Genomic DNA, 26,946 nt, shown 5'->3' with positions numbered 1-26,946 from the left:
ATTCTTAAATAAGAGTTGCCCACATATTGTAAGTGTCAGGACGTTTTGACCTGCAGAAAATGAATGCATGAATCAAATCTAACGAAATTTTTGTGCAATACTAACGATGATCATACCGAGGTATTTTAATCGTTAAGTGGTCCGAATACATCTTGGCTACCGGTGGAGAGAATACTTTGTCGCGCACCTCTCATGAGGGCTTCGCCACTCGTTTCCCCTACGTCTATGACGAATTTCTCTATAACCCGCCGAAATTTTTCGAAATTTTTTGGTGTCCTTTTTTCATGACAGTATTATTTCTTAATTTACGCCCAAAATCTTTCAATGGGTCGCCACTGAGGTACTTTTGGGACGCAGTCTTTCTTATCGACGAATTCAACTTTTTTCCTCGAAAGTACTCTGTCACTATTTTGGCATTGTGGCACTTACACATGTTCGGCCAAAACAAAACGTGTTTGTTTTTGATAGAGGGGGTCAATCTCTTGATGACACACTCTTTCAAATACAGTTCAAAGTTCATGTTCTTGGTGGAAGCGAATGGATTTGAGACGCTCCCATTTTTGTCGATCTCCGGCCATCTTACGCATTTCATTGGAAATTTTGCTTGGTTTTGAATTTATATTTCGAACGAACGTCATTTTTACTTCTACATGAGTAGAACTTTGCATGATTGATGCTTCGAAGTCAACGGGGCAGTAGTTTTCATTATCCACGACCAGAAAATTCTGGGAGTCGATTTCAACATTTTCTCAAAAAGTTTTGGAAAATTTGTTGCAGCTCCAGCGTTTTCATCTTCGTTGTATTTTGGCGCAGTTTTAATGTTGTACGTTTTGAAGCCCATTATATTGGCTTTGATCTTGTGAAGATAGGTTTTCGAAATTTTTAGATGTCTGGGTGCAGCCCTCACGGACATGTTAGGGTTGCCTCAAAAAGATTTTTTACGTTTCCCGTCAGTGTACTGGCCTTCAGGCGGACAGTTTGAGCCGAGGAAATTTTAGATTTTGAATTTTTACTATCCTTAGATGTGTCTAGTGTGTGAATAATTTTTTCCGGGGAATGTCTTCAAGAATGAAGTGGTCATGAGCCCTTTTCCGATTCGGGAAAAATACTTTTTCGCACGAGTGGCAAACTAATTTTTCCACCTCCTCTACATTCTGTGCTGTCATTTTTTAACGGAAGGAGATAATCAAATTCTGTTTTCGGTTTTAGAAAGCTTATTCAATTTGTAAATTTTTACAAATTTCTACATATGCTTTCTACATATGCAAAATTATTTTTTAACTCGTTGAACCAATAGGGGGAACCTTGACACTTTCAATATGTGGGCTCTTATCTATTGTGTCGGGCAAATTTTGGAACGTTGTTCAACCCTTCCATGTTAAATTGTATTTAATCCGTTGACAGGCAGAGCGGAATATTTTTGCTTGGGTGTATTTTATAATTTCGACTGATATGGTTTTCTAGTGGGGGTAGTCCTGGTTTGTTCCTGTAAAATTTATATGATCCTTATAATGCATAATCGCATTGTATATTACACGGAACTTGGATGATCCTGACTCGAGGCGTTTTCGAGCAATCTTTCGGCAGGTGGATTTTGTCTTTTTTTCTTAGTCGTTGCTGTATTTTGATGCAATTGTGGCTTTATAGGATTTAATCCCCATCGTATTAGCTTCAATTAGACATATCTGTGATTTGGCTAGCTTAATTTTTTACCCCAAATTCCCTACCGACATTTTTGGGCTCACTTCACTAATCTCGTCGACAGTGTTGATGATTTTAGGGGTTATTACGAAAACTGGTTAATCTTTGTGGAGTTTGAAATCCGCATTCTGTCTTGCCTCGAACTGTATTAAAACTCAAATTGTGTTTTGATGAATTCATTCACTTTTAAAATTGTTGTGGGCAAATGTCGGGGAAAGCGCACGGATATTTTCGTAGCAGTGGCAGAATTTTTCTGACTTTTTCAACCTCATTTTGGAACGGTGGGGAATTTTGAGTTTCTGTCTTCAGATCCTTGTTGGCAATAAAATTTTACACAAAGTTCACCTGTGAGCAATTTTGAAACTTCATATTCTTACGTGCAATAATATATCAAACTTTAACGGCTTCCATTCCTGGGTAAGCCTTAGAGCATGCTGGAAAAAATTATGGGTGTCCTTACTTTTTTGGCGAAAAAAATAAAATTAGTCCAAGTGCATCAGAATTTTAAATGCAAAGACCCACATTTTGAGACCATTGAATTCTTTCTAGATTTTCTCATTAAAATATCGAATAACTAATTTTTAGACAAGTTGAAAATAGTATTATGGCCTTTTTTATCCCTCAAAAAAATCATTTATGTAGATATAGAAATAAGAAGGGAAAAATTAGGGGCGCTCAAATGTTTTGCCCGGGTAAATTTTTGGGGTTGCACGGGCACTGCCAGGGTACCGGTCACTACAAATATTTCCATTAGATTCGTCACCCCCATGACATCTTCCAAGGCTTGCACCGTCATTTGGATCGTGACATAGTACTTAATATAACTGTGGAATAACCCAGTCTGGATTCTCTGCCTATTCATTCCCAATTTTCCTAATATCCCCCACAATCGTGTTTGCAGCATTGGTAACGATGTACACCGCGCTTGACATGAAGGCCATCACGCGCTCAGTTTCGTAAAGGGCGGCAGTCATGGCACAAAATCTGCCTACCAGGAGGCCCACCTTGAGCAGGAGGGCGTAACGTAATGGCATCCGTCGAGCAAGAAAGGATATCAAGCGGTACTTGGTCAAGACATGTTCGACGATGTAGAATTGCGGATCTAGTCCGCGAATCATGAAGCTAATAGTGAGTAGTGGAGTAAAGAGGTATCCGATCCAGACAAGGAGTTTGATCCCAAATAAGACAAGGTTGTCAAGTAAGGTTTCACTCTGGGCTTTTGACTGCGTGGATAATATGATGACTGGAAATATAAATATGAAGGTACACTACCACATGTTAATACTAAATTTTAGTAATTGTACGCGAGGCTTCAAAAATTTGGCTTCAAGGCTGCTTGTTGCATCGCTATCACAATCGTCACGATTGATATTGCGATGCAACATCACCTGTTATTAAGTATATTCAGCCACTTTATGCGAAGACTTTGTCCGTCTGTCGTAAGTATGATTACGGGAGAATGGATCGACCTAAGTAATCGAGCTAAGAAATTGGTTCGATGCATCATGCAGGACCCCCGGGGGAGGATCCTATCCCCAATATTTGGCGTCAACCGGACCACCCCCTTGGCACCACGGGGTGTGGTCGGGGCAAGGTGAGATTTTTACATAAATAAAATCAATAAATAGTGGACGAGGTTAGGTGAAATGAGATCGAATAAAAATCGATGGATGGGGTGAAATGTCATAAAGAAAAATAGATGACTTGGGTGAAATGAGATAAAGTCAAATCGATGGTTGATAGAACTCTTAAAGTCTCCTATAATAAATCGCTGAAGCTACTTGCGTTTGGTGCGGTTTATTTACATACATATTTCGTTTTGAATTAAGACTTACAATTTTTTAAATCCAGTTCCAACTGCAACATTGCATTACCCCAGAAAATTGTGGTTTTCTTCTCCGCAACTACCCACCAATAATAAACAATTGCTCGACAAATAGCTATAACCGTCATAAACAACCAGGCCCAAATTCGTATATCCATCCATGTCTTAGGCGAATGTGGCGCCACGATTGAAATCGCTCGTCCACAGGGGAGCACAATTCCCCCCAGAATCCAGAACGGAAACATTGATTGTACCGTGTCAAATTTTCGCTTTGCCCCAACCAGGTGTATCCGACCTTTCCCCATACGAATATAAATTGGGGGTTTGTATAGAAAAGGGTACCGGTCGACGAACAACTTTTGCACGAGTATTGCCATCCCGTAGTGCCGATCCATAGTTTCTAGAAAATTAATAACTACCGAGATTAACTCACAGGGCAATCGTGTGAAGTGTAACCCCCCGATCTGGTTGAAATTTCGAAATTATGTGGTCCAGGTCAATACAATGAAGTGTTTTAGGGGAACGTTTCCTCAGCTATTAGAGTAGCTGTTGGAAATTACATTTGCGTCATGGGCGAATGCCAAATCGTATCTGGGAACTTGGCTACTATCGAATTTATTTCGGGTTATGAAGAAGTTTTTGCAGAAAATTGGACGGTTTGATTAAACCTTTCGCCAATTAGATAGGTGGGAATATTGTTTGACTTAAGAAAATAAAATAATAGTTGTTTCAAAATGAGATTATCCGGGTAACCAAAGTTTGTAAATAATTTCATGAAATATTTATTTATGTTCGATCGATATGGGAGAATACAAAAATAGTAATGTTCAAAATTCGATTATTAATCAAATTGCTAAACGTGATCATCAACTAAAGACAATGTATTTCTTAAAAACTTAGAATTGAATTAGGTTATAGATAAATTTGATGAATACGTCGACTTCGTTTAGCATAACCAAGCAAGCTTTGGAATCAAGTAAAATCGAAAAGATATTAGATATTCCTAATTACATATTGATTGCGTTTGGGTTCAAATAAAGTATAGATTGACATTGGATTTTTTCTAAGCGACGAATTATGTAACGAATGGGTTGGGAATAATCCAACCCTGTAAGATAGCGAACTACGATTAACTTTACTTAAAAAGCAGTTAAGAAATTTATTTTTTTACTGGATTACAACTTTAATATTCTTCACAATTGGATTAAGCTAACGAGCTTACGAAGTTTATCTGGGCCATGCTTGATTTAGAAATTTGTTGTGAACTACATATGCGAAGAAATTGGAGGTATTTAGATACATACATATGTACACGCCTAACCTGGGAGGATAATTGACACTGGATATACTAAATTCCCCCAGCCGGGTTTCACTACAGAAATATGTGAATATCTATTGTTTCTGAAAAGGTCAAAAAGGTCTAACATGCTACCTTTTTAACAGTTATGGTATGATTTTTAAAAGAAGAGTCCTTCCGGAAATAAGCTTTGTATGTAAAATAAATTAGTCTCCTTTTAATTTTCACATAGTTAATGGCTTAATATTTTGGCTGATAGTTCAGCTCAACAAGAACTTTTTGGCATCTTGTATACACAGGTTTTCTAAACGAAGTAATGACTTTTTGAACATTATTAATGCGAAGGTTAGTGGTAAACTTTACAAAAGATAAGCTTGTTGTGATGGGTAAATTTTTTAAAATCCCTAGATTTCGTCACAGCATATGTGCGCAACTATTCTGCAAGTTTTTATTTTTTTTCTGGAATTAGGTACGACCTAAAGTATTTTTTAATGAGTACTGACAAGGGATGGTTCCCGACTGCTAATCGCGTCCAGGGTACCCACCATGTTTTTTTAGAATTCACTAGGACCCCAGATGAAATCATTGTATGTAAGCTGTGGGTAAAAACTGCATGCATACCATGGACTGTGTTGATGTAGTCGTTGCAGGTAATCGTTTAAGAAATAGTGTAGAAATTTTTTTTTAGCTCTGGTAATTTACTGCAAATATGTAAATATATTGATAGAAGAACATTTGTTATACATAGGAACCTAAAAAAAAAACACTTCAAAAATTTTTTATTCAGGTAGATTAAAATTATTCCGGAAAATTTTGGATTTATTTGTTCCGCTTCTGATACAGTTAAACTGCATAGTTTATGTGAATGTAAATAGCTCAGAGTGATGTTTTAAGCTGTTCCAGCACCACAGCAACCCGTTTGAAATTGATCAATAAAAATTCTGCACAGTTGCATTAATAATTTTACTAATTGTACATAAGATGCCTTAATTAACATATGGTTAAATTTTTGCATTTATCTTTTTTTCGCATCTATGTAATTATTTACAATTACGCATACAATATTACATACAATACTTGTTGCATACAATACTTGTTGCATACAATATTACTGATGCAACTCAACTCAACTGGTTGGAAAATTGAATATGTCGACAGAATAAATACATAAATTAATCAATCAAATTAATCAAATTAATACTATTAGCATGGCACAAAGGCCAAGATCTGTCATGTGTTCAACTTATTGTGTACACATTCTGAATAACTTGGAGGTGGAGAGGTCTCGTCAAAAATGAGTGAGGATTTTCCTCTATTAGTAAATATTACTGAATCGTAATTTGGGACCGGGTCGTTCTGCGATCTTCCAGTTTCTAAGGAATTTTCTGTGTGGATTGGATCGTTTAGAATTGAAACTTCAATGACGACGTTGGTTGAGTCAAATCCAGTATTCTTTTGGCTTTGTCCGCCCTTACTGTTACATAACCACTGCAAATCAAAATATATGTACGAGCCTTGAATTTATTTTAGACAATTGAATAAATAAAAGTTACGATAAATTTCTTTATGTTTAAGTAAAATAGAGGGTGTGACACAACAATTACATAGATAAAACTTAGCTAATGTTTATTTAAACGATTGGATAAATTTGCTATAATTGTTGTGTCATTCTCTTTTTTTATATACTTGGTCTTTATGTAAATTTTAGTTGATTTTAACCAGTTAAAGTGAAACCTCACCTTAACGTAAATTAGTATAGCAATGATAAGAATTAGTCCAAATCCAGAAATTGTTAAAACTGTGATGTCCATTTTAGAAATGAATTGGTTCTTTGCTCTTGAATATCATATGGAAGTATGACTAGTCTACATATGTATTGAGATCATATGTGCATTGCATGATAAGCATTATATGGGAACCTTCATATAGTACGTCATTGTAAAATGTTGTAGGTGGGTTTAGGTCGCCGATCTTACTCGTGTTCAGCTTAACGTGAGGTTGATAGGGAAACGGTGGTCTAAAACTCAGCTATTTTATGACAGAATATATGTATGTTCCCTAATAAATGGGTAGGTATTATGTCAATGTGGTATGATAACTCATAATGTAACACAGTTTTACGGCCTTTATTGGTTATCAGTAAACCAAACGTGAAATAAACATGATCAATTTAGATAAGAGAGATATGATGCAGTTCATATTTTCTTATTCCGAGGCTCATTCGGTTTATGCATATGTAGGTCTGTAATATTACGATATTATCCACGATAACTCTTGAAATGATGCTAAATTCGTGTGAACATTTTATCACATGTTCCTGGGGTCAAGTTCGAAAATGGAGGTCGTAGTTCACAAAAAGGTCACAACCCTTATTTTACGGGTTATTCGTCACATGGGGTACCATATTAGAACAGAGCTTCACCTATAATTAAATGGCGTCAACAGTTTTAACATCTGACCTTTCAGTGACCTTTTACGTGAGGTCTAACATAACAATAATGAATTTGACCATGTGTGGGGTATCTATTGAAAAATATTGTAAGTTAATACTATGGGGGTGACATGTCGATGCGGGGTAAAATGAAACTGGGTGGGGTACCTTTAGACAATTTAAGAAATTGACAAGGACCGGGTGGGAGTGTGGAACTTCGTATTTCCGATTGACAGTACTACTGTACTTTTCGCTTTCTCTGCGATGCATTTCGTTTGCAAGGGTTTACTTGACATGAAAATGCTTGTACAAAAACTTATACAAGCAGTATCGATGTGGACAACATATCTGAATAATTAAACCAACTTACTCATTTTAGATAATGTATGTTTCCGAATCATGCAAGGAATGGGCGTACGTGAATCCTTTGACAAAGTTAGATACTTATACATATGTATGTAGATTCGTGGCTGCTTTCATCGATGGTATTGAACATAAAAACATCGAGGTAGAACAAATCCAATTGTATTAAGGGTTCTATTTACACATGTTCAGCTTGTTCTGACTTGGCAAATATTTATAGAGAGACTGAAGCTTGTGCAGACCAAGGTTTCGTACAAGAATTTCCAAGCTTATCAAAAATGATCCACAAAACTCTTGTCGAATTCCTCCTGGTAACTGCTCTCCATTCCACCTTGAGCAATGACACCCTCCCCAACGGAAATTTTGGGCACTTTGGTCCATGCGTAATAAAATTCGTAAGACTGAAAGACACCTTGGAATACGTCGACCTGACGGAGCAACTAATCCACGCCAACAATCCAACCACACTAATCTTCACGGTCAGCGGTAAACCGAAATTTTACCACCCAGATATTCACGACAGTATGAACACTCTTGACTTTAAGTTCTACGAGGTCTGCACGATCACAGTTTTTGTAAGCTTTAACAAAAAGGATAACAATTTTCGCTTACTTTATCTTAATAACACTCGAGACGTTCTAATGGAACAGGAAGATTCCACACTTGTAATAATTTCGAAATATTCCCCCAAACAAGTATTTAAGCTAACGTGCCCGGACGATTGTAGCGTACAAAGTAAAACACTTGTGCTTCGTTTGAAACGATATTTTGATTTCCCAAACTCAATTCAATCCGCAAAAATTGAATGGTTCTTTATCTGCCCGTACTGCAAAAATTCTTTTAGATACATTCACTACACTCATAAAGTTAAACAACTTACGGTAGCTATGTTTCAGAACAAATGGGGAAGCAAGCAAAAAATTGGAGTTTACTTAGGGTACACAGCTAAGAAAGTGGCAATTTGTGGGAAAGGGCAGTACTACATTGCACCCGATAGGAGAAACTGTTATGCCCATGATACATTATATATCACTGTATCTAAAATTTTAAACGTCACCTTTGATCATATTTCAATTAAACAATTTCAATCCAAACCGTGGGGTTTTTTCGAGCAGGGTTACTTAAAAGCAACCTCAAGTTCCATGAGATACACGTATTCCCAAATAAAATCATTTCATTTGGCCGAATATGCGGGATCAGACGCGCTATATTGTAATTTCAATGTATGGTCAGAAAATTCAGATTTGGCAGAGTGGGCCTCACCATTTTCTATAGGGGTGTGGTTGGTGGGCTTCGTTACCGTCGTGGCTACAGTCCTGTTTGTCACCTTAAAGGATATATATCAATTCAAAAAAGATACTGTTGCTTATGAGATCCTTAGCCGTTTTGGAACGCAATTTTTCATAATTTGTGTTAAATTTCGCAGGTAAGAGCTGCGAATTAAGAATCTTTCTTTGTGGATCGGTGTTTCTCTTTGTTTTACAAGTTTCATGCTCCCATCCCAATACGAGTTGTATCTAACGGCTAATCTGGTAGTGCCACCACGGTACAAAGTATTGCGCACCCTCAGCGAATTTTTTGACAACAATTATACCCTTGTTTATGATTCGAGGGAAATTGCTAACTACACTTCTACAAGGTCTCGGCTAGTGGATGAATTTTTGCGGAAGTCGTTACGCGAATTCCCCCACGGGAAAACAATTGTTACCTGGTATGTATGTACCTGTGTGTTGATTAAATTTTATAAATTTCAAAAATCTAGTTTTGATTCTTAAAAAAAACAATGGTTGAAGTTCGATTTTATATATTTAAATGGTTACAATTAACTAATTTGCCTATTTTATATCACAAGGCCGTACTGGAACAACTTGACCAAATATGTCAGGAAGCGTTCCCCCAGAAACGTTATCCTAATTGACGATAAGGCTTTGTCATTTCGGGGATTTCTCTGGTTGCAAAAACGTTGGTTGAAAGGGAAATATGATTGTTTCGTGGTTTCTGATATAAGCCTTGTGAAAGCCATATTTTATCGGGTTCAAAACATGTTGCGGGTTGAGATAGTGGAGAGTATAAAGGGTCTTGAGATGGGTGGGTTCAGAAACCTGTGGTTCAGGCAATTTAAACATTACCGTAAGATGAGGGCGATGAATTGGCCTTCCAGTAAACCTCCGTCACCTTACATTTCGATAAATACCCTCAAACCATTCTTCAAAACTCTGGCCCTAACAGTGGTCTTGTTCGGAGTCATTTTTACAGGAGAGGTTATAACCAATGCAGGAATGCGGGGACGGTTATGTCGCAAGATTAGGGATTTTGGGGGCTTTGTAAATCCCTCAGCTCGTCGTGGATTCTATTCACGAGGTAAGTTGATCATCTATATTATAAGGTGGAAATGTTTCATTTCCCTCGCCAACAGGCATTTCCACGGTGGAAATGCCACCTAATTATTTAAATATATAGTATTAAAAAATAATTGGGTGAATTATGAACAATCCTTTATTTTCACGAAAATCAAATAAGCTATCGGCCGGCGGTAGACGGGCTTTTACGCTAGTACATTAAATTTAAAAGAACAGAAGGGAAACGTGACGGAAAATATTCCATTACTTACGTATTTATTTACGTACTTATTCTATTTTGTATTAGAAATATCAAAACCCGACGTCGACAGTGATGCATTTGTTGCACAAATGGCGTCTGAGGAGCACGTTCTACGTATGCAAATTCTTAAGAGGAAATTGGAAGTGGAGGATGCTAAACTAAACCTAATTAAAAGACGAATGGAACTTGTGGAGATCGATTCAAAAAACCTATCCAACTGATGAACTCAAGAAATCGGTCGTTGTAATGGTTCACCCGAACAAACTTCAATTGTTACTTTTATTGTTAAAAAGATAATTATAAAAAATATAATCATAAATGAATATGTAAATATATTTATATTACATAGTAAGCGCATGTGTCCATAGATTGGTAGATATACATACATAAATATCTATGTAAGTTAGGTTGAAAAAATTAAGTTTATTTGGTCTAAAGAATTTATAAGTATGTAAGTTGTGCAGGACTTAGTTTAGTGTTAGAAGGTAAGAGTGGAATGAGTCACAATTACTAATGATAGGCCAGATTCCATTCTTCTCATGAAACAAGGCAGAATACTTATTCACTAAAATAAATATAATACATAAATTAAGGATCCATACCCTTTATTCTCTGGGTTGACCTACATAAACTTATTTAAGAAAGTCCACAGTAATCTATGATGTACCTGATACATGAAGTTGTTGCCGCATGGCACTATCATAACTGGGACTGCGAGAAATACTTTAATATTATATTCATTTAATAACTAAACCTTCACGAAGTAAGTTTCAAGATTAATTGTATGCGTTAATTTACAAAATACGATTTTCATCTCATTATCCTGATTAAATTAAGTCTACTTCTATGTCCAACGTTGAACTCAGGCCCGAGACATGTATATTTATTAATTCAGAGTAAAATGGTGTGTTCGCAGAGCTCAAAATATGTCCGACAAATTAAAACAAATGCATGTGTATATCGTTGTATTAATTTTTAAAAAAGACTTCGGTGCAGCCGATGCTTAATTTAAAGACAATTTTATTTATTAATTTTTCTAATTAAACCTAACCTAGATTAGCTGCATTTAACTAATTTTGTCATAAAATATAACTAAACGCTACGAATTATTTGTTGCCTAAGGTCAACAACATTCGTAGAATGCCACGCACAATACCCTGCATAAATTTAATCACCGTCCTCTTCGTAATCGTCATTATTCCCTCACATTTCAAATCAATGGGTTTACAGCTCTTTCTAAATTTCGACATGTATTTCACTTCGCTCCCGGACCACCCCGCCAGAGCTCCACCTTGTTTCCAAGACTGAATACATGCCCTCGACTCGCTGAGAATGTTTCCCGCGCATGACAACATCGCCGCCCACGACGCAATAAAAAACGGGATACATGAGAGCGGAAGAATCGATGCAATACGATGCGACGCGTCCCCGCCGCCCTTCCAATTCCCGCCAATCATCGTGTATCCTCCGGATATAGCCATCTGTCCCAGAATGGCTTGCGTTGTAGGTAAATAAATACCAAACACGACGGAGATATCCTTCATGATAAGTTGCAAACAGCGATATACGATTGCAATGTCGGCGGGGTGATCGGTTATTTTGGTGGAGCGTGAACTTCCCCGGGTAGTAGTTCGAAGTTCTACTCGTATTATGGTCAAAACGAGCTCAAGTGCGCCGGCGCAAAAGTGGAATACGGTGTTCATCAGGCTTGCAAAGTTTAGCAGACTGTAAAGAAACATGGGCGGGTAAATAAGAAAAGTTAGCAAAAAGGGGAGGCTGTCTGGGGGGAAGATGTTCGGGATGTGGCAGGGATGTCGGGGTTGGAAGAGGAGGTGCGAGAAGACGATGAATGGTTGCAAGGTGAAGATTAAGTTGGCAGGTCTCGTGATTGCGAGATAGGTTCGGTTGAAGGCGATGATGGCGGGAGAGGTGGCGGTCAATTCCCAGCGGGCTAGAATTTAAATACAATTGGACAACATTACGTAACCTTGCTGATTTAGAATTCCAGCCTAATTTTGTATAATCTCCACATTTTATACATAATTTTGAAAAATCCTTCTCGTGAGCTCCCATATAAAATATCTTTTGCTAATCCATGCACCCTGATTAGCTTGAGTTTTGCAGGCACAACTTTTAGGATAACTAATGGCTATGCAAGTCTGCATATAAAAATCTGCATGTAAAATTCTCATTATGATTATCTACATTATAATTCTTTACAAAACCCGCCCCTTAACTGTCCAGGTTATATGTAACTTTCCGCTCTGATAGAGTTTAAATTTCTGGTTTCGCCAATCAATCCACACGTAAGATTGATACCCTCTACAATTTTATCGCTATCATTTTATAATTGGTATTACGAATTTTGAATCTTAAATGAGGCCCGTTTTCAAGACGGGTTTATAAACTAGTATATTTACTTGATGTCAATATTACGAATGATAACCCATGCATATTAAATATATATTTTACATAAATATTTTGCTTTTTACCATAGAAATTCCTCCCATACAAGATTAAAGAATTCCAGGATCGCGTTACGTCTTCGGATTGACAAGAAAAAATGCAAGTGCCAATCGAAGTCGCCATGAAGCTGTAGAACGCAAGTTGAAAGAAGTTGAACATCGCGACATCCCGATTCCTGTAATTGATCAGCTGTATGAAAATGAACGAAGTTAAGAAGCAGAAGAATACGTGAATAATAACAGTGTGGGCGTGGTGCTTTGCGGAAACGTAGAGCTTGCCCCGCTTATCGTCCCAAATAAGCGGGCAACTGAACCTATTTCCGGTTTTTATTGTTTTCCTAAATTCCTGGACGAATAAATCAGTCAACATTTTAAGACCTTTGTGGAATCGTTATCGTAAAACTTCTTTTATATTGTTGCAGGAATATGTGTCAACTATTTTTTAAATTTAGTGGCCGAGAAGTCTACACTGTTAAAAATCTTGTAGAGTCAGACATCTACTCCGTGGTGGTATTGATTTGGTAATATTTCCTACCGGATTGTTAGTAAACTGTTCATGAGTAGTAAATTTTTCATGACCACAACACTACTGAACGGTAATTCCCGTTAGTACCAGTGCCGGTAGAGTCACATATGTACTCCGGTCGGTAATTATTTAATACCACTTTTCTAAGGGGGTATAGAGAAGTCGTGCCAGGCCCCGTTCTAGGCAATGTGGCGCCCTAGGCAAAACCATTATGGCGCCCCCATGTGCACGCACCATTGGTGCTCTAAACACTTTTAGTGGTACACAAATTTTCATTTTGCAGTGTGGGGTTATCTTCAAAAAGAAAGCACTACCCGCCATAAGTTTTGCCACATGTAAAAATTACTCCCCTTTTAATGTATACAATACAAGTAAATTTAAAAAAATCAGCCTTTTTAATAACCTTAGTTAAATCTTTGTATTTCCTGAAAAAAATAATTGAATATTGTTATGGCCTCCTTAACACTTCTCACTTTTTGAGGATTTGCTTATTAAAAATTAAAATCATGCTACCAATGGGGACGTGTAAGATAGGACATATGTATCTCCGAGACTCGGAGAGATTTAAAGTTAATCTGGTCAAACACGGACTCCAAGTTGGACCAGACTAACTTTAAATTGTCAAGCTCAGAAATAAGCGTAAACATATTTCTCGTGTTTTAGAATGCGCGTATTTTCGAATGTGGCAGAATTTAAAAATAAATTTACAGCCAAAATCGGGATTTTCAAAAGGCCGTCGTTTTTCCAATTTTACCAGATTTAAAAAATTAAGCACAATTCTTACATTGCACAATTACTCTCCTGAGATTTTTAATATTAATTTTGAAATTATACTTGAAATTTTCATGCTACCAATTTTACTGAGTCGCTAAAATTAGGACAAAAAATAAAAATAAAAAAAACATCGGTTTTTTGTACATGAATTTTCATACTTTCAGAGAAATAAATCTGAGCAACAATTGTACTTATTTTTTTTAATTTGACTCAAATTGATAAGTTAAAGCGTTTTAAAAAATCCAGAGGTTGGCTGAAAATTTATTAAAAAATTCTGCCACAGGGAAAACAATCGCATTAAAGAAAGCGCAAAATTAGTCCCCTTATTTCTGAGTGTGACCAAGTTAAAATTTGTCCTGCCAAGATCGCAAGATACCCACCCTTTTTGACTGCAAATGTTACAAAGAAATTGCTAAATGTAAATCTTACAAAAAAAGTTCATCTGGCAGAATTTCCAAGCTAATAATTTGTGAACAATACTGACAAATAAAGTTTTGTACCACACATTTCAGGGAAACTAAGTTTTATTATACGTATTTATGTTGTTTTTCACGATAAGGTATAAAATTCCGTAAAGTTGTTTTTATCTAGTGTATAGGGGCGCCTTTCGGCGCCCCTCAAATTTCTAGCGCCCCAGGCGGTTGCCTAGCTCGCCTATACCTAAAACGGGGCCTGAGTCGTGCAATTTGTAAAACTAATAAAGGAAGAATTAGGACATGATAATATTCTAGAGGGAAAATTAGGTCAATTTGGGATAAATCTTCTTAAATCTCTATGTTTATATGTGCTTAATTCTTAATTTAAGCTCGCCCCAAATATTTCGATTCAACCTCAATCTTAATATTTGTCGTTTTAAACAAACATTACAAATTCAAATTGTGTTTCTTTTCTGAAAAATTAATTAAAATTGTAAATTTTCAAGACCATTATGCTCCAGTTGTATTATATTTATTTGGTTTCTACGCATCTTCTGCACACATTTATATTAGTTTTTTTTAATTAATGTTGCCCAGCGTGCTGACCTTATTGTATGATTAGGTTTTGGTTTCTTAACAAGATGAAAATCGAAGAAACTTAGGCACAGGATAGCCACGTATAATTAAGTAGTGCAAGCAACTTTATGCAATGACTTAGTTAGTCTCTCTGTCTGTCCGTCTGTCCGTCAACACGATAACGGAAGAATGGATCGAGATAATCGAAATCGGTTTGCGGCATCATACATACGACCCCAGGGAGAGGTTCTTCCCAAATTTTGGGGTCAATCGGAAATTTTGGGGTCAATCGGAAATTTTGGGGTATGGTTGGGGCAAAATTAAATTTTTAGAAAAATTGAATCTACCTAGTAGTCCCTTAACTAGTGTTACAAGAACAACTTATTGTAGCTAACTCAGTTTATCGAATTTCGAAAAAATAAGTCCAGAACTGAAAAGCCAATGAAATTTCGTGTAGGAAACATTATTCACTTTTCAAAATGTCAATCTCATAAGGCGACACGAGCCCGGAGTCTTGGTATCCACCACTCGATCGAAGTACGCACGCGTTCCAGCGGGGATTGGCCTCATTTCTATACCGTTGAATTTTTTATGGATTCCAAACTTATACGGCGTTTAGCACATACATCCAGCTAAAGTTTGAAAAATATGCCATACTCCAGCAGGTCGAGGTTCGGCGACAATCATTTTTTTTATTGGTCCGAAATGGAGTCAGGAATTTTGGATTTCAACCACCCAATTACCATCTTGGCCTCATGAACAGGATCTGAGCCCTGTTTGAATATCACGGCCATATTTTTGAATAGGTATTGGTTCAGTGGTTCCACAATTCGCTCGAGAACTTGAACAAATAATTTTTGGCACGAAATTTCACCCCCAGAGGAAAATAAATCACTTTTTCGGCGCAAGTTAACTTATGCCCAATCAAAAAATCGTAAAACCAATATGGTGGGTAAGGTGAACATTTTTGAAATTTTTACGAATAGTCTAGACCGGTGGGGTGTAGAAACGGTATTTTTGCCATTTTATTCGGCTTCACCTACAAAGCTTGGATCATCTGTTGAAAATATCAGTTTCCATTTTCCAAAGCGCGTACCGCATGAACAGCGTCAGGGTTCTGATGGTTTAGTTTAAGGGCACGGAACTTACTTTTACTTCATACGTTCATTTTTGAGGGAAATTTTCTTAGGACTCGGCATGGATTCGGACGAATCCATTTTTTCGTGACTTAGTGAATTTTGGTGACCTTTCTGACCTTCTCCTTCCACTTCTACTTCGGTCCTCGACACTGCCAGTGTCAGGGGATCATTTTATGGTACGGTCGACCATCTTGCGATCAGTTCCGAATTTTGTTTAACAATTGAAAAATGACGATTTTTTTGTCTACCAAAATGTTGTTGAAAAATTGCAACACGTTGCTTCTCCTGGTCTGTCACTTTGGAACCTTGGGTCACAAAAAACTTCGACGCATGGTTTCTGATAGACAAAAGCATGGAGATTTCAATAAAAAATAGCACAACTTTCTAAAAAAATTCGGTCCCCGCTTAATTTACCCGCGAAATCTTGTAACAGCAATTCAGGGACTACTGGGTAATATGTACAACAGCAAGATTGATTGATTAATTAAGATTGATAAAACAGCAAAACATGTAAGATGTACGATTTTTCAGAGTGGCTACATATAAATGAGGAAATCTAAATTACTTTATTATTTTTAAATAATTAAGATTCGGAAATCGATATTCCCTTTATTTTGTATCTCATTCTCAGCATCTTTGCGCTACTTGTGTACCCTGCGTTGGCGCAGTTTATTATTACTAATAACTACACGAACATACCTACCGCGGTATTAGATGAATGCTTTGCAGTTCGACTGAACCTTGATTTGATTACATTTGCATCAAATACTGTCTCAAGGCACGACTATAACCAGTTTAAAACCATACGAAAAATAGTAGACCGAAAATTTACAAACTCATGGGACAATTCGTAAATTCATTTCTATGAATCACTCTCTTTTATATGTGGGAATGGTCTACAAAAAATTCGTCAACTTTTATTGGTTGAGTTGAGCTTTATTCATGGGGACTTAGATCAAATTCGCAAGTCGTGTATAAGTTAACGATTTTAAAAATGTGTCGCGTTAAGCTGACTCTCAACTTGAGAGTCTCAAGTCTCAACTGATTAACCGTCCTAAAAAATCCATACTTACATCATAGTAAAAGTGTTGGCTTGGAATAATAAATCATTACCTAGAACATGGCACCTACTAAAAGCATTAATAAATACTCATAGCCGAAGTATCTATTCCATTATCTTGTTATTTGATAATACAACTTTCGCCATAAAAGTTTTTCATACTACTCTTACATATGTTTGGTTGTATGTATGTACAAAGCCAAGCAAATATAGAATAGGAACCTTACCTGACAAGTTGCATATACAATTCATGATTCTTCGGTTATGATTCCATTAATGAATGATTAATCTTGCTGAAAAGATGAGCCACATTTGTTGGGCATGCCATGACAAGATAAGCACCCTTTTGGGATATGTCTGTATGACAATAAAGTGTATCTTTATTCAATTAAGTATGGAATTGTATTCGCAGATAATTGAGGTGCACATATATTATACGCAGAATATTATTACCATATTAAAAAAAATAAATTGAAAAAAAGCTAAGCGGCCAGCGCTGTACATAAATATTCCTATCAGAATTTAAAAAATCGAACTAAAGGTAAAATATCTCATCCAGCTCTCGTCTGCCATGAATAAGAAATACATATGTACCGTACGTATCTGTGGTTATTTGAACAGTATCTGTACTTATCTGTGTTTCATACTTACATATTTACTTACATCCTCCAACATAGACAACCAAAGTAATTTTTCATTCGACACCCAGCTTCATTCACACAAAAATTATGCTCATCCCATCAATAATATTTGTGCTTAGGAACAATATTAACGAATAAAAAGGATGGAATGGATCAGACTGCAGATAACAACTTGTATAACAAGGCGACACGAGTGTCTCGACAAAGGTATGTAATGACTGCCATATATATGTAAGAGTCTTACAGTAAGACTAATCTACCTGAATTATGCGCTTATCTGATCGAATTCTTGCATTCACTCGGCTGAATTGTAATGTTGCAAAAACCTTATGCTGCCAGGAATGCAAAGCCATACTCGCCTCTAAACCTGGCTGATCAACTTAACACAATTTGGCCAACACTTTTCAATAAATATTGTCGTCATGACAGTAAAATTGATACCTGACGAAAATTTGAAGCATAGCAAAGCCGATTGGCGCCTATGTTTAGCGGATTTTGTACGTGACTCTAATGAGACCGTTTCCGAGTTGGATATAAGTACGAAGTTGAAGCTCGAGTTGTACCCGTCAATCCTGGATTTGTGCAAATTGGCTAAAATTACCTACTCCAGTTTAGACCATGGCGAGAAGGAGATTATAAGTAAGACTAATTTGAATTCATTCTCTGACATAAAGTATGTAAATATGTATCCAGCTAGGGATTACTTTAAATTTTGGGATTGGTAAACATAACTAGTCATTTAAGACTTACAAATTATTAATTTACGACGCAATTTTCTTGAATTACGTACATATTTAAAAACGAAGTTTCGTTTTATTTTCCACCATCCAGTTATTCTGTAAAAAATATGTTATAATTGGGTTTGAAAATCGGTAAAACACTTGAGAGAAACGTTTAGCATCACCGCATTCACCACGTCATTTTGCAAACATATTTGTTCCCATTTGGTATTTACACATCGTGATAAGAATCAACAGTCAATGTTGAAACTATCACACTCACAAAGCAGGATTGATAATCAACGGTGTTAAAAAACAAATATATAAATGTATTTATCAGTAGAGTAAATATGTATATTGGAAATGAAAACGTTTTTGTAATTTTTAAATTTCCGAAATCAGAAAACTTTTATGTGGCGCACACATTCATGTAAAAAATCCTCTGAAATTAAGTGTCGCAAGTCAGTTAATTGAACGTTCAAAAAATTAGAGTTATCCAATTTTAATGAAACTTGGACTGTATCCTGGAAATAATAATTCTTTGTTTTTAAAATTATTTAAATTTGAATCCCACAAATGGGTTTGTGGGCGTATGGAGATACGCCACTGGGAGAGTTGAATTCGAGCTTAGCAGAGTACTTGAAAAAATTTATCTGCCAGAATTACTTACCTAAATTAATTTTAACCCATTTCAGCAACCTTGCCCGAGTACAGAATTATCTGCCAGGCTGCAAATGAACCTTTTCATGCATGGGCCTTCTGGCGTGAAATAAGTACCTCCCCGTCGCGACACCGCCAGCTCATTATTGCATTTCAAGGTACGTAAACACGTATTTATATTTTGTGCAGAATTAAGTAGCACTTCTTTTGCATTACAAAATTGTATGCTGTGAATCGAGCTGACAAAGCTGGTAATGAGATTAAGCCGGTATCTATACCAAATAGGTAAGGCTAACCAGCTGGCTTTTTGATTGATCAATTTCCATCAAAAATAGGTCACAGACCATGAAATTTGCGTAATAGAAGATAAATTTACAAGGCAAGTTGCCCCAGTCGTTCGTAACGGCCGTTTTTCTGATCTAGAGTTCAGTTCGTATTCAGTACGGCGATTTTTCCATCATTTTTTGAATTAAGAAGCTGAAATTTCAATTTTTTATCATCCATTCAGTGTCCAGAGGTGGGACTTTTTCGTCTTAAGGTCACAGGTCGAAAATGATGTTGGAACTGGTCACCTTTGGACAGATTAATTTTCCCACGGGTTTATATATATCAGGTCTCACATAGCCCCATAATATAAAATCGCTGCTTATCCGTGTCGATCAAATACGCCCGGGTGAAAATCGTATGTCGAATTTGATATGATTCGACACAAGTGCCCGGACCAATGGTGTGTGCAGGAAAAGTGTCAACGATTGTGCATAAAACTTGTGACTGGTAAGTATATTCTGCAGAAAGGTTTTGCACAAGTATGCATAATTCTGCATATTTTGTACGCAAATTGTTTCGGCATAAATTTTTCTGCATAAAATCCAGCCAATTCTCGGCATAAAACCCAGGCAAATTTATGTATAAAATCCCTTAAATTTTTCACAAATTTTATACAAAAGTAGTTAAAAGTGTCCGTAGAATTCTTGGGACTACTACAATGAAATGCTACAATTGAAATGCTACATACTTTCAGCAACAGGTTCCTAAGTTTTTTTCCCTAGAACCCAAAACCAGTGTATTACAAAATTCGAAAAAAATTACACAAAAATAACGTAAAAAATTTTTTTTTTTAATTTGAAGTCTCACAGAGCCCCATAAATGGGGTATCGTTGAAAAGGTCCCGGCAAGCGTATTTAATAGAAAATAGAAACTTTATGGAGTCTTCGACCACCACTGTGCAAATGTTGACAAACTCAATTTTTTGTGGCCCTCGAGATTCCGATTTACATTATTGTTACTCTTCAATAATGTATCTAGCTATAGAAATATGCAGGACATACGGACCAAAATTGATTCAACCCTTTGGAAAGTGGTTTTCTTTTTACTCGTTGTTATACATTTATTCATCCTTTGCAATCGTACAAATCGTACTTTCTGATTAAATTTCCTGATAAATTAAATATTATTACATATATCTAAATACACATCTACAGAATTATTATAACTCGGGACGTTTATTATCTAATTCAGGTACTAACTCAGCCGCTGACTGGGTTCACGCTAATCTTCAAGGAATTGCGAAAAACCAAATTACACCCCAACTAAACTCGGCGTGTACTTTTGCCCTACAAATTTTGGAAACGGTACAGGAAAATCTGGACGCAACTTCGGACCCACTGCAGATCATCATCACTGGACACTCACTTGGCGGTTGGTTAGCCCAAGTTGCAACATTTGCTGTGAAATACTTAGCACTTGCAAAGGAGGGGAATGAATTTATACGTCGTGCCGAAACAGATTTATGGCACCCCCACTGCGTCGTATTTGACAGTCCTGGTGCCGGTTTAATCCTTAATTATCTTAATTCGTATTCTGAACTGAGAGAAAGTCACGATTCCCACACCGTCACATTGGACATTTGCAATTACGTAATCTTACCAAATGCTGTCAACGTTATCAACCCTCCATTTGGTGATATGGTGCAGCTTGTCGCGCCAGATAGTATTCCAGCATTTGGACCAATTTCGAGTGGGGGCATGAAAAAATATTCACACACTTTGAAGCACACATTTAAGTTTCATGATATTGAAGTATTCAAAACTGCCTTAGAAAGCAGTATTTTCACTCTTTATAGCGTAGTAAATTGGCCAATGGCCGTGTTTGAGGGATGGAACACTTATGCAGATAAGGACAAAGGATTTGCTAAAGCGCTCATAAAGGCAGCAAGGTTTGGGTGGAAGGCTGGAGAGGCTATGGATGATTTTTTTAGTTGGCTATCGAGTCCAAGAGATTATAAGACTTTCAAGGTTCTGAAATTAGAAGGCGAGGAAACTAATGTAGCTGCGACACGATTGAGTGGGATAGAAAGCACAAATTTGGAGAAGTTGAGAGAGATTTTTTTATGGAAGGAACACATAGGTCATGATAACATGCAAGTTATCGATTCCAGTACTGAGTCACATGTCATTTTGGGCCTAGATTACAAATGTAAAGTAGAAAACGGCAGGATAAATTTTGAAACTAAGGGAAAGTATACGGTGTTCAAAAACTGTTGCACGTTTAACGTGCTCAAGGACTTGTCTAGTAAGATTGAGCATTTGCCAGATTATGATTTAACCAATATCTTACTTAAAAGTGAGATGTATTGTGATGAAATGCTTTCCAAGTATTCGAGCGTAAAGTTCAGTGGAAATTCCAGTCACGGAATTTACACCGAAAATGATCAGGGTTCCTTTAAATTTGTAAGATCAAGCGACAAAGACTGGCTGAAGTTAGTTTTGCTAGAATACGCATTTCTGAAAAGATCAAAGTCACAAAATGAGACACTAATTCTGAAACATGACCAAGGGTCAAAAATCTATGATAGAAATAGTATGATAGGCAAGTATGGAATTAAGTTAGTAATTATTGACTCCATTGATGAGATTAACGAAATAACATACGATACAATTAAGGAAATGTCATGCATCCCTGGCATCAACTATGTTTGGCTGCAACAGTCCATACTACCCACCCCTGCCGAAAATTTTACCGAAAAACTTGTGGTTGACAATGAATTAATGGGAAGCATATTAGAAAGCGAAATAATATTACTAGGGCAGTCACATTTACTGAAGGATATTTTTACGAATAAGGTTCAGAGGCAGGAGTTGAAAACTTTCTTAGAATCATCTCCATCTTCGTTGCTAGCCATTCTGCAAGGCAATGCAGAAATAGGCCACGCCCTAAAGACCGCATATGACCTGGAAAACACTTATTTTAACATTGCTCGTAAAATGAGTGGCACTGAACTGAGAGATTATTATTCAAAAAAGTTCGACAAGTTTAAAACAATTGTTGTTTTTCAATGTGACTGTGAACATTTTAAAGCTCGTACGGAAGTCTATAAACATCTCGGTTCGGCACTTACAGTAGAGATACACATTTTACCACGGGACACGACAAATCCTTTTAAAGAGTTCCAAAATATCTGTAAGGCCAACCATGACTGCATTGTGGACTCTGTCAGCTATAGTAGCGGTATAAATTTGAGCCACCCGTTCGAGCTGATGTATCAGTATACTCCAGAATTCTACACAAAGAGGAAAATTAGAAAGCCAGGCATAAAATCTGGCGTAGTGTGTAGTTATTTAAAGTTTGAGAAAGGTATTGAATCTTTTTATTTAGGGCGTGGCGAGCAAAAATTTGATATAGAGATATCAGAAAATGATTGCACAGATAATAAGAATTCTAATATCGCTACTGAAATTGTGAAGAAATTTGAAGATATTAGTTGCAATATGTATAAATCTGCACATTTTAACATTGATCCGGAGGGAGATGGACACATGTGTACTTTAAAACAAAGTTCCGAAAAAGTTTCACAAAAGCCCGATCCCAACTCCGATTTAAACCCATGCATCAAATTTAATTACACCCCTTTACCCGAAGAGGGCATATCCTTTATTGGCGATGGCCCTTTAATTATTTCTGACGAACCTGGCATGGGAAAGTCGACCACAGTCGTCCAATTGGCTAATAGAATTTTAAGTGAGAGTGTTTCAAGCTCCAATGCTCTGTTCAATTATTTAATTATAATTGATTTAAAATCGCTGCAAAATCTTAACTTGATTGACGTCAGTCAAAACGATAATTCCTTTATAACCGGGTTTTCCCACTGTATTTCTGGCAATCAAAAATTTAACGAATTATCCAAATATGTCCTTTTGCATCTCATGCTCAACAAAACGGAAAGAAGAGAACTTATAATTCTAGCTGACGGCTTTGACGAAATGACATATGAAAACAAAAAATTATGGACAAACATCCTACGAAAAGTTAAAAGATTGTCGCACATTCAAATAATTATTACGACTCGTCCACACGATAGGGAAAACTTGGAAGGCGTCCTCGGTGCTTTATCCCACTCATTTGTCCCATTGCTTAATGAAGAAAGAACTCAGCTCCTCGTAAATTTGTGGGCCGCTGCGCTAAGAGTTGAGGAAGGTTTGGAACTCGACCATTTAACGAAATTTGCGACTGAGGTGATCACCGAAGCGCATCAGAATCTGGTTAAAGACAGGGAAGCATTTCTCGGAGTTCCACTCCAACTAAAAATGCTATCGGAAGGGTTTTTGACTAATGCGATGGAGTATGTCAACACTGGGGGAGAAAAAGGCGGAATAACACAAATAAAGGGAGAAATAACACTGGCATATATTTATCAGAGGTTTATTGATCGTAAATATGAGATTTACATGACACAAAAACTTGGAATCCCAGGCTGCGTGAACCCAGCAATATTTCAGGAATGTTTTGACGAGTATTTTTATAAGTTTGCGGGAGATGTGATGGGCGATAGAAGGCCTTATGAAGAATTAGTCTTGCTCGCTTGTGGACAGAAATTATTATCTCCTAAGAAGCTAATTACCGACCAGGTCTTTCGAGTTGGCATTGCGTATGAGGAGAATGAAGGGAAAACTCCTACATTCATACACCGTACTTTTGCAGAATTTTACGTGGCAAAGTTCATCGCGAGCCAAGTTGAGACAATTTGTTACAGTGAGAAGGATAATAGCGAGAAGTTAAAGGTACTTAGAAGTGTGCTTATTGATTTCGATCACGGCGCTTGCAAGATGGTCTGGGTATTCCTCAATGATATAATGAAAGACCTTCGTGTTAGAGGCATGGGATATGACAATTTTAAGGGTAATATTGAGAATATTGATTTCTTTCTAAAGGAATCTGCTAATTTTTTTAACTTTCTCCCAGACTATTGGGAGCTCTTGATGAATACATGTATTATGCGCGCTGGTAAATTTGAACGCTTTTCCCGTTTTTACATCATTACGCTTGGATGTATTTATGGGACGTCTAGCTCAGAAGTTACTGGTGTATTTCTTCTCCTGCGTAGGATTCTTATGCTTGATCCCGAACTTCAATTTAGAGATGTAAAATTTGTAAGGGTACGCTGGAGTTCCTGGGAAACTGTCAAATTGCTTTCCATTAATGACCTAATTGAACAATTTGATAAACAAGTAAAGGATCCCAACGCCTTGAAGGAATCAATCCTGAAGGATCCATTGGCATATGTAATTTTAACGGATCACAATAGGGATGAAGTTCTAACGTGTTTGGAAGACTATGTTCGTCGAAATACATTATCGCGTGAGGATCTGAGGAAGAAAATTCCACATTATGACAAAGTCACCATTAAACTGACTTTAGGGCTTATAGTTGAAATAGGTCTTGATTCCAGTTTAGTTAACATAATTGAACAGAGATCAAGAGTAGTTTTTTCTCCATCGGAGAAGGAGGCAATGTATATAAAATGTTATGAAACACGAATCCTAGATATAAATAAATTGCTACTTGAGAACCTTAAGGGCCACTCAAAATTGGTAAAATTTAAAACTACGACTGATTAAGTAATCTAACGGTATTTTTAGTTATATTATTTTCTGATTGTGTGCGCTGTTTATGTACTTAAATCATTATGTAAATGTTGCGATAAAAAGTGTAAGATCAAGATACTCTTTGATAGATTTATATTTAACTGTTAACGTATGTATTGTGCTAATGTAAACGAATAAATCCCCCATTACGAATGTTACTTATGCGAAAATAAGTATATAATTTTATAAAAATAGTGGCGGGTCTAATGTGATGGGACATTTTCATATTATTCATTCAAAGTCTTCAGTAACTTTACATGGACACAATTCATGACGCAAATACATAACAAAGAGATTTGGTTGTGAATTAACAGAATCGGGCCAGCATGCACATTCGTTCTCATAATCTTCAAATACTGAGTTTACATAATCCGTAATCTAGTAATTCTAAAAGAAATTGAAAATTGTTTAATAATCCACAATCTAGTATTTCGATAAAAAATTATTTTTTTAACAATTTGTAATCCGTAATTCATACTGGTCACAAAGTAACCAGTAATTTGAAATCTACAATTTCTAGATTTTCCAATGTAATCTTATTACGAGCTACATTAACAGATTACTTTGTTGTTGAGTTGTACATATTTTCAGAAATAATATACTCAAACTACATATATTTGACGTTACTTTTTTAATGTTATTTTATTACTCATACATACATCAGATTATCATAAGGTATTAGTAATACCGTATTACACGGTAAATGTAATCCGCAATTCATAATCAAATAAGCCAATAAATATATTGAAGTAATCTAAAATATAGACCACTTCAACCGAACAAGCTAACTAACCGAAATTCCGTAATCCCAAGAAAATTGTTAATAAATTAATCTGTAATTCGCAATCCGTGTAGGATTGTCCATCCCTGCGTACACGTGTGTGTGGTTGACCTTTGAGCAGCATGCGTACGCATGGATGAAGTTGAATTCAACCTGGTTTCACAATGGTTCCAACAAGAATTAATTAATGCCATACTCTGAGGGGGGGAGCTTGCGAGGTTGATAATAACAAATATAGATGCCCTTTGCATATGTGGTAGTGTCCCATGAGTGTACTAAACCCAGGAAGTGGTTTGACTCCATGGCCACATTTACGCCCGCCACACCCACACAAGAATGCCCAAAAAACGCTTTCACTCCAGTTTTCACTCACTCAAATCCACGCCAAAAATCCAATTTTACTCGGATTTTGAAATTTCTTTCACCATTATACTCCCAGATAGTTGTTTTCTTCAATCCAATATTAAACTCAATTTTTTCGAAATTTTTTGTATTTTTAAAATTTAAAATTCTGAATGAGCATTGCTGTAGTAATCAATAACGCAAATTATGCCTGCGAAAAAATCATCAGCAAAATTGAGTTTCATATTGAATTGAAGAAAGCAACTATCTGGGAGTGTAATGGTGAAATAAATTTCAAAATCCGAGTAAAATTGGTTTTTTGGCGTGGATTTGAGTGAGTGAAAACTGGAGTGAAAGCGTTTTTTGGGCATTTTTGAGTGGGTGTGGCGGGCGCAAATGTGGCCATGGAGTCAAACCACTTCAGGGTTTTAGTACACTCATAGGACCCTACCACATATCCAAAGGGCATCAAGATCTGTTATTATCAACCTCGCAAGCTCCCCTCCTGAGTCACACTATTATTTCGTATGACAATGACTTTTCTGGTCAGATTATAATAGACATTGATAGATACATACTTATGTAAATCGCAATAAATAAGACTGACAGCACGTAATTGTAACAATATGTACAGGGTGGTTAACATAACAATGGAAAATTTTCCGATGGGAACAATTAGCAAATTTCCATTAGTTGCGGAAATTGTGT

General features: G+C 36.6%; 1 protein-coding gene and 1 long non-coding RNA gene across 2 annotated transcripts; one reads left to right on the top strand and one right to left on the bottom strand.

Moving 5' to 3' along the window:
• Window positions 1–5,600: 5,600 nt before the first annotated feature.
• On the bottom strand, window positions 5,601–6,675 carry LOC110859559. Its single transcript, XR_002548871.2, has 2 exons — window positions 6,563–6,675; window positions 5,601–6,311 (listed from the first exon to the last, which is right to left on the bottom strand). It is a non-coding gene; the product is annotated as an uncharacterized LOC110859559 (long non-coding RNA).
• Window positions 6,676–18,141: 11,466 nt separating this feature from the next.
• Window positions 18,142–25,734, top strand: LOC118438792. Its single transcript, XM_035859544.1, has 3 exons — window positions 18,142–18,454; window positions 19,230–19,352; window positions 20,713–25,734. The coding sequence occupies exons 1-3, from the start codon at window positions 18,238–18,240 to the stop codon at window positions 25,086–25,088; spliced, it is 4,716 nt and encodes a 1,571-aa protein (XP_035715437.1). The 5' UTR covers window positions 18,142–18,237; the 3' UTR covers window positions 25,089–25,734.
• The last annotated feature ends 1,212 nt before the right edge of the window (window positions 25,735–26,946 follow it).

The sequence above is a fragment of the Folsomia candida genome, unplaced genomic scaffold, assembly GCF_002217175.1.
Source record: "Folsomia candida strain VU population unplaced genomic scaffold, ASM221717v1 Fcan01_Sc026, whole genome shotgun sequence".
Lineage (NCBI taxonomy): Eukaryota > Metazoa > Arthropoda > Collembola > Entomobryomorpha > Isotomidae > Folsomia > Folsomia candida.
This window is presented reverse-complemented; position numbering and strand designations above follow the sequence as displayed.

Coding starts and splice junctions, on each gene's coding strand:
- LOC118438792 (XM_035859544.1), top strand. CDS start 18,238: ATGACAGTAAAATTGATACCTGACGAAAATTTGAAGCATAGCAAAGCC. Junction 18,455..19,229: donor TGGCGAGAAGGAGATTATAA/GTAAGACTAATT, acceptor AACCCATTTCAG/CAACCTTGCCCGAGTACAGA. Junction 19,353..20,712: donor GCTCATTATTGCATTTCAAG/GTACGTAAACAC, acceptor TATCTAATTCAG/GTACTAACTCAGCCGCTGAC.